This window comes from Mus pahari, chromosome 8 (assembly GCF_900095145.1).
Source record: "Mus pahari chromosome 8, PAHARI_EIJ_v1.1, whole genome shotgun sequence".
NCBI classification, from domain to species: domain Eukaryota; kingdom Metazoa; phylum Chordata; class Mammalia; order Rodentia; family Muridae; genus Mus; species Mus pahari.
In genome coordinates, this window is record NC_034597.1 from 47246254 (window position 1) to 47253773 (window position 7520).

At 42.7% G+C, this 7520-nt stretch overlaps 1 protein-coding gene across 1 annotated transcript in view; it reads right to left on the reverse strand.

Annotated features, from left to right (window-relative positions):
* Positions 1-253: 253 nt before the first annotated feature.
* LOC110325229 (granzyme F-like) overlaps positions 254-7520 on the reverse strand; it is a 10040-nt gene continuing 2773 nt past the window's right edge. The window contains exons 2-5 of the mRNA XM_021203041.1: positions 1927-2077; positions 1354-1486; positions 891-1151; positions 254-504 (exon numbers count right to left, since the gene is read on the reverse strand). Of these exons, the coding sequence (XP_021058700.1) occupies positions 361-504; positions 891-1151; positions 1354-1486; positions 1927-2077 (689 nt within the window). The 3' untranslated portion in view covers positions 254-360. The remainder of the gene's footprint in view (positions 505-890; positions 1152-1353; positions 1487-1926; positions 2078-7520) is intronic.

Consider the following 7520-nt stretch of genomic DNA (forward strand, 5'->3'; position numbering starts at 1 on the left):
ACTTCTGGCCTAAATGCCTTGGATCCCAAGATTCAAACGCTGCCATATCCCCATGTGGCCAGCAGGGGGAGGCAGAGGTTCTTGACTGAGCTAGTACTGTTGAGAAACTAGAGGTCATGACTGACCTTTCTTTCCAGTGATAGGAGGGGTGAGTAAGGAGGAGGCAGCAAAGCCCAGAAGTGACAGGGGAGGTCTGCCTGGACCAGCGAGGTGCACAAAGCATGGAGTCACTAAAACAGCAAAGAACTTCAGCTCTATGCACTCTGGAGGTTATTTATTATGAATTTTCATTCTACCCACTCCACGTGGTTCTTGCCTGAGGTCGGACAAGCTAGTCGGGCACTGGTGGTTTAACACGTGTTAGAGCTGCTTCATGTTCCTGCTTATCCACGGCAGGAAGTGCACAACCTTAGTGAAGACTCTTGAAGAGATTGTCCCGTTTTTTCCATAGGCTAAAACTCCGTAAGCTTTGTTGTTACACACAAGGGGTCCCCCAGAGTCACCCTGCAGGCATACAAAGGAAGAACTTAGCCTGGCTCCCTCTGGCTCTGCTCTCCCCACCTCCTCCTGGCAGGGCTAACTTTACATCAGGGCCAGGACAGGTTTTCCACCCTCTCTCAGTCCCAGGGCTCCAGGGAGACCCAACTTTTCCTTCTATCCCAGTCCCAGGCTTTCCCTGAAGTCCTCAGGGATACTCTGAGATAATTTATGCTGCATNGGTTNACAGAGGTTTCTCCACCTTACACATTNGCCACACCCACAGAAGACACAAAAGCTGCACTTTGGGGCTGTCCCTTCTCTGAGGAGGCTTGAGGGTTTGGCTATTCTCACACCTTGGCCTCCAGGTCCCTCTCACCCTGCATTTTGTCCAATAAATGCTTGATCCCTACCTTGGAAGCAGCCTGTATTTTCTTTGGGTCTCCAGCACAAATCTCCGTGGTCTTAGAATAGCTACTGAAATACTTTTTGCATTCCTCATCCTTCTGGATGATCAGTTCAGCCTCTTGTAAGCGGGCAGATCCTTTAGTGGCATTGATGGATGTTCTCCCCCAGCCAGCCACACTGCACACATCCCCTGGCTTNACCNGNGCATTNTTCCNGGGCAACTTGAGGGGCCTCACAGCTTTNGTTCTCTTGGCCTTACTCTCCAGCTGATAGGGAAGAGGGAGGAGAGACCAGCTCAGCTAGGAGCCTGCTAGCCTGAGACTCTTTGAAACTCAGGATGAAGAGAGAGAAGAAGCAGGATCAAAGCAGGAGGGAAAGGCTACATCTGTACCAAGCAGAGCACAGGGACAAGGTTGGAGGAGTGAGGGATGGACAGAGGAGTGTAAGTGACAGGGCAGCAGGTCTCACCTTTAATAGCATGATGTCACTGGTGTTGTCCTTATTATAAGCTGGGTGGGGAATGGCTTTTGCCACAGGGATGATCTGCTTTGTCTCCTCCTTAGCCTTGATGTTGTGGGCCCCCAGTGTGACTTTCATTGACCTATGGAGAGAGCAGAGTAGAGAGCAGAGATGTGGAGTCAGAGGTGAGACAGTCCAGGAGCTGTGAAAGGTAGGGTTGGGCTCTATCTGAGGGGACTAGAGGACACAGGAGTGACTCAGGGTCAGACCTACCTGCTCTCTGATTCTCAAGCACCTGGGAATTTGTGGGGCCACCCTCTTTCATCTAGGCAATATGGCAGTTTGCATTGTGTTTTAATGTAAACTTTCAACCTCAATCACTGCTTTAGTTTGGCCAGTGCAGTTGAACAACTCAAGTGTGCTGGTTGCTCTGACCTCTGATCCTGGACCTATATTTACCTCTCATCCACCTCCCATTTCCACAGTCCTTCCTTCAAGAGTGCTCACTCGGGAACATCCACAATGGAAGACAGAAGCTACTTGTGGGTTCTCAGAAGACGTGGGCTAGCTGCTTTTCCTCACCTTCCACTGCAGTGAGCAGCTGTCAGCACAAAGAAGTCTCGAATCAGGAAGCCTCCGCAGGCGTGTCTTGTTCCATCATCTTTCACAAACTTCACACGTGCCATGTAAGGGCGGGAGTGGGGCTTGACCTCATGGCCCCCAATGATCTCCTCTGAAAGTTAAAAAGGAAGCTACATTATGGGGTGTCTGGGGAAGCAGATAGGGTCAGCAGAGGAGATCAAGGAAGGGAGTGTTTGGGAGTTGAGGTCCCCCAAGCCTGTTGTAGACAGGATTCCTTACACGTGGAATAATCTTTGCTGTCTCTGAAGCCTCAGAACTCTGCTCTGAGAAGGGGCAGGTAGCACATGTCTTCTAGCCCCTGCTTTACAAATGCATGGGGGAGGGGCAAGCTATATCTTCATCATGTTACAGACCCAGGGGATTCTGGGTGGATTGCCAATGGTCTTTCTTTGGTAGTGAGGCACCCTAACCCCTATAATGTTGATTGATATCATTTTCTCACCTTTCTCCCCCAAGCCACCTGCACCAACCCCAAGCAGCAGAAAAAAGGCCCAGAAAATCAAGACCTGTGGCATCCTCCAAAGAAGGATGCTCAGGATGGCGGAGGGCAGAGGAGACGCTGCCCTTGGAAGGGGAGGAAGGAGGTGTGGGCTCAGGGGCTTCACAGGCATTTTAAACCTATGCATCTCTGCTTCTGATTGATGTCACATTACTTAAGGGAGCATTCTGGTTTGGGTAAAAATGGCACCGTCACTCTATGGACCTCCAATGAGCTAAGCTCAGTTGAACCCAAGAACGTAGAGGGTTGGAGGCTGTGGTTGAGGAGGTCGGAGACCCCAGGAAGTCCACAGTGACTGCACTGAGACACAAGTGTGTCCTTTTCTATTGCTTACACCCTTTTGCATCTCTTTTGCTTTCTTTGGTTTTATTTTTCCAGTTTTTATTTTCTTCTTACTCTCATTTCTAATGTAAAAAATAACACTGACAGTCATTTTATGTGAAATGTCAAATCAAGGCTACATCACAGGTCACAAAACTGTATCCAGCTGGGCTGAAATGCAGTGAATTATTTGCTTTAATTTGTGAGCCCCACAATGCCACCTTGACTGGAACACTCACAGTTTAAGACGTGGTATTATTGACAGTTGGTTTTCTTCTTAAAGATAAAATGATCCGTTAAATCCACTAAAAGTTTCAATTGGTAAATTTGATTCCATTGTCCCTTCTGGGAGACATTTTTGTTTCGTAATTTGTTTATATTATGATAACTACCTCGATCATCTTACTCTAGTGTCCTCAGCTTGGCCATCTTACTTATGGAATGAACATAATGTCATCAGAGTCAGTATGGTCACTCTTTAGGAATTTCTGGCATAGAAAATGATTTANTCCTGTGACCATTATGAAATTTAGTGCTGGTGATGATATATATGATGCTACCAACATTTAATTTCCCCCACCAATTTCCAATGAGACCTTCTTTTTTCCTGATGCTCCCTGCAAAGCCCAACATTCAGCATATGTTTAGTGTGCATATTCTTAGACCACTCTTAGTTCTATGAGGCCCTCTGTATTTATGTTTCATTTTGTTTTGATTTGTTTTTTGAGTTGGGCTTTCTCTGTGTAACCCAGGATGTCCTGGAACATGCTCTGTAGGACAGTGTGATCCAGCTGCCTCTGATCCCTGGTGCTGGGATTATAGGTGTGAGCCACCTCCAACAGGATCTTCTTTCTTTTTTGAGATCCCTTTTCTTCTGTGATGGGATAGAAGCCACGCTGTGATTAAGAATCACAATAGATAAGGAACTGTATTTACTTTGTTGTGAAGTTAGAGAATATGAGAAAGCAAGGCTTGAGAATGTCACTGTCTCAGCTGCTGATGCAGTGCAGAGGGACATGATTGTAAAGATGGTGGGTGGGTGATGTGTGTGAGGCACAGCTGAGGTGTGTGAGCTCCTAATGATCAAACAGAATGCTACTTGGTTTCAAATTGCCATTAAACACCCATTATCTGCAAAGGCAGGACTGACTAAGCATCATTGATATTCTCTGTTTTCATTTAATGAGTCAGCAGGAGCACATGTGATTTTGATGGTGTCCATTCAACTGTCTGCAGGTGGAAGATAAAATGCAGGAAGCCTCACATGCCATTGGTCTGGACTCAGGTGTGTGTGACAATAGCAAGAGCATCATATGTTCACTTTGCAGGACTTTGGAACATGTTGTTATCTATACAGTTCATGCTCCAGGGTCACACAAAAAGTCCCATGTTTTTAGCAAGATTATGATTTTCTGTTGGTTTGTATTTATAGCCATTCTGGAGCACATATAACCCTCAGGCCAACCATTGGAAGCTTTGAAGTAGTCTATAAAATTTAAGTGGCTTCTGTCATTTACCTCTTTTTAAATTATTTTAAATTAGAAATAATTTTTATACAATATATTCTGATCATTGTTTTTCCTCCAAATCTCCTACCAGATTCACACCTCCCCACTACTAAGAAAATCTTATAAATAAATAAAAACACATACCAAAGTTAATGAGCCCAAAAGTCTGTAGTATAAATGTACTTTTTTACAGTTAGAATCAGCAATCAGAATGGAAGCTGGAAAACTTCCCCTCAAAATTTACACTCTCAGCACAGAATATATGTTATGTGCTTATCTACCACCAAGTTGGAAAAAAAAAGACTCCATGACAGAATTAGAATAAAAATGACAATGAGTGCTCTAGTCAAACTGAGGAGGCCAAAAGAGAGACAGAAACAAACTTAATATACAGAATTAATGCAATACATATCTAAATTCCCATGTCATATTTCATAGGCTTAGAAAAATAACAGAAGAATTCATATGGACAACAAAGACGGTAAATACCAAAGCAGCCTCAAGGAATAAGAACATTGCTGGAAATGTGACAATCTCTCACCTTAAATTATACTACAGAGCCATAATGAATAGGTAGCCTGGTACTGTTGCAAAAATAGAGTCAAATGGAATAAAACAGAGGTTGCAGGCATAAAGAGGCAAAGAAATACTGACTTAACTGTTGTCAAGGAGGAAAAAACATAAAAGCAATCAAAAAAAATAAAATAAAAACCTTAAAAACTAGATATCGACCTTAGGAGAAATTAATTTACATTCTTATCCTTCACCTTGTGCAACAAAAGTAGGCATAATATAATTGTACATGGTGGAAAGCTAATACTTGTATTATTCAAATTTGATACCTGTGCCCCCATATCTGATTCAAATCGTTATTCTGAGACTTTTTTGTCCCAAATCTGTATAAACATTGCTCCCCAACTATTGTCTAATTATTCAGTTAAGCTAGCTGGTCATCCTTTGAAATAGCAGAAGAGCAAATGCTGTGGGAGCCAGATCAGTACTAAAATGCAAGTAGCCAGATTAGCTCAGAAGATTACAATAGGTTAATAGAGTTCAGTTGTTGTGCCTTAATGCTTGTTAAATAAATCTAATATAATAGTCTCTTTCTCAATTATTTGGGAGCTTCCTGGGTTTTTAAAAAATGCCACTTTTAAATTTACACTAACACGCCAAAAACAAAACAAAAAACAAGCACACAAACAAAACCATCAACATGGTTTACAGGCCTTAGTTGAAAACTGGATGCACAAACTTTAAGTAGAAAACACAGAGGACAACCTTTCAAGATATTGAAAAAGGCAAGTATTTTTAAAACAGAACACCAAAGGCAGAAAAACTACCCCAAGTATCAACTGATGGGGCAACATGAAAATAAAGATGCTGTGTAGCAAAAGAAACAACCATGGCTGACTCCCGACAGGAGGCCATGGAGCCAGGTGTTCTGTCCACAGGACAGGATGTCTCAGCTGTCCCAATCTGGTGCAGGAGCCCCCCCCCCCCCCGAGGATTCCTAGAGATCTGCTGCTCTCATCTGTGATGGAGTCCTGAAGAACTCTGTTCTCTCACCAAGGAAGGAAACCTTAGCAGCAGGACAGATGTAGCCAGCAAGCATGGGACAAGCAGGCAAAAGGGAACCTTCCTCTCTCCATGTCCTTAGGGGGCTGCCTCTAGAAGGGGTGTCCCTGATTTAGGGTCCATTTTCCATGTTAAATAATCTAATTAAGATAGTCTCTCACAGGTGTGCCCCGATGCTTGGGTTTGGTTACTTCCAAATGCAGTCAAGTTAACAACCAAGATTAACTATCACAGGCTATTATGAAAAACTTATGACGAATTTCAGAAATTAGACATCAAAGAAATAAAACTTCCAATCCACAAAGGAGCAAGTGAGTGAAATAGAAATTTCAAAAGGAAGAAGAGAGAGAGAGAAAGAGAGAGAAATGATTATTCTTAAAACATACTCAGTATCTCTAGAAATTAATTAAATTCAAATAGTACTAAGCTGAGATGCCATCTAACCCCACTCAGAAATACTGCCAGCAAGTTGAGAACAAATGTTTGAGAGGATGTCAAGAGAGAGAAACAGTGATTTACTGGTGGTAGGAGCACAGGCCAACACGGCCACTGTCGAAGTCCATTTGGAGATTTGTCGAAATGTCAAAACTTGAAATGCCATAGGCCAGCTATTTTATTCCTAGGAATATACGCAGAGATCTCAGTACTCTGTCATACAGGTATTTGCACTCTTGTATTAACTGATGCTTTATTCACTACAGCAACTAACTGGAATCAAAATGGTTATCCATCAACATATTAAATGGATAATAAAACACACAAGGGTGTGTGTGTGTGTGTGTGTGTGTAAAAATTACCTCTAAAGAAAAAATAAAGGTAAACAACTTGAAGGTAAATGAGTGGACTTAGAATGAATAATATTAAGATTTATTAATTTTATATATATGAGTGTTTTGTTTGCATGTATGTTTACATACCAGGAGAAGGCATCGGATCCCATAGGATTACAGTTATAAATGGTTTTGAGTTGCCATGTGGGTATGGAAAATTGAACCTAGGATTTCTGGAAGAGCAGCCAGTGCTCTTAACATCTGAGCTATCTTCAGGCTCATCATAGGGGATGTATCATATACATTTAATGAATTCCTTTACTACTTCCTAACTGAAGGGTGGGCTCTCCTAGTTTCCTGAAGAAATGCTGACTATGGCTGCCACACTAGTGTTTGGGAAATGGACAGTGGTCACACGAGGTCGAATTGTGAGAAGTTGGCTGAATTGCCTCTGCTGACTAATGCCAGAAGAACTGAAATCAGAAACCTGGGGACTCAGGGCAGCTAAACACTTGAATGCAGTCTTGGAGGCTCACTGTCACTCTTTCAGCGTCTTTAATAATTGGGTTAGGAGGTTACAGGTCAGCAGAGAGCCTTGCCTCACAGACACCAAGTTCAAGGTCATATAAAGCACAATATTCTTTTCCTTCAGAAAACTCTCTGAGGTATGGGCACACTATTTACCCTAACTATTCCCTAGAAATNGAAGNACGTCACAGGGTCTACTGTGTTTGTTNTGACATTGGTTGGCATTCCAAATTTCTTTTTTGAGAAATATCAACATCAGATGTTCCCATACCACATGACAAATTCATTATATTTTTACATAACCCCAGTTCAAACCTCAACCATAAGTACAAA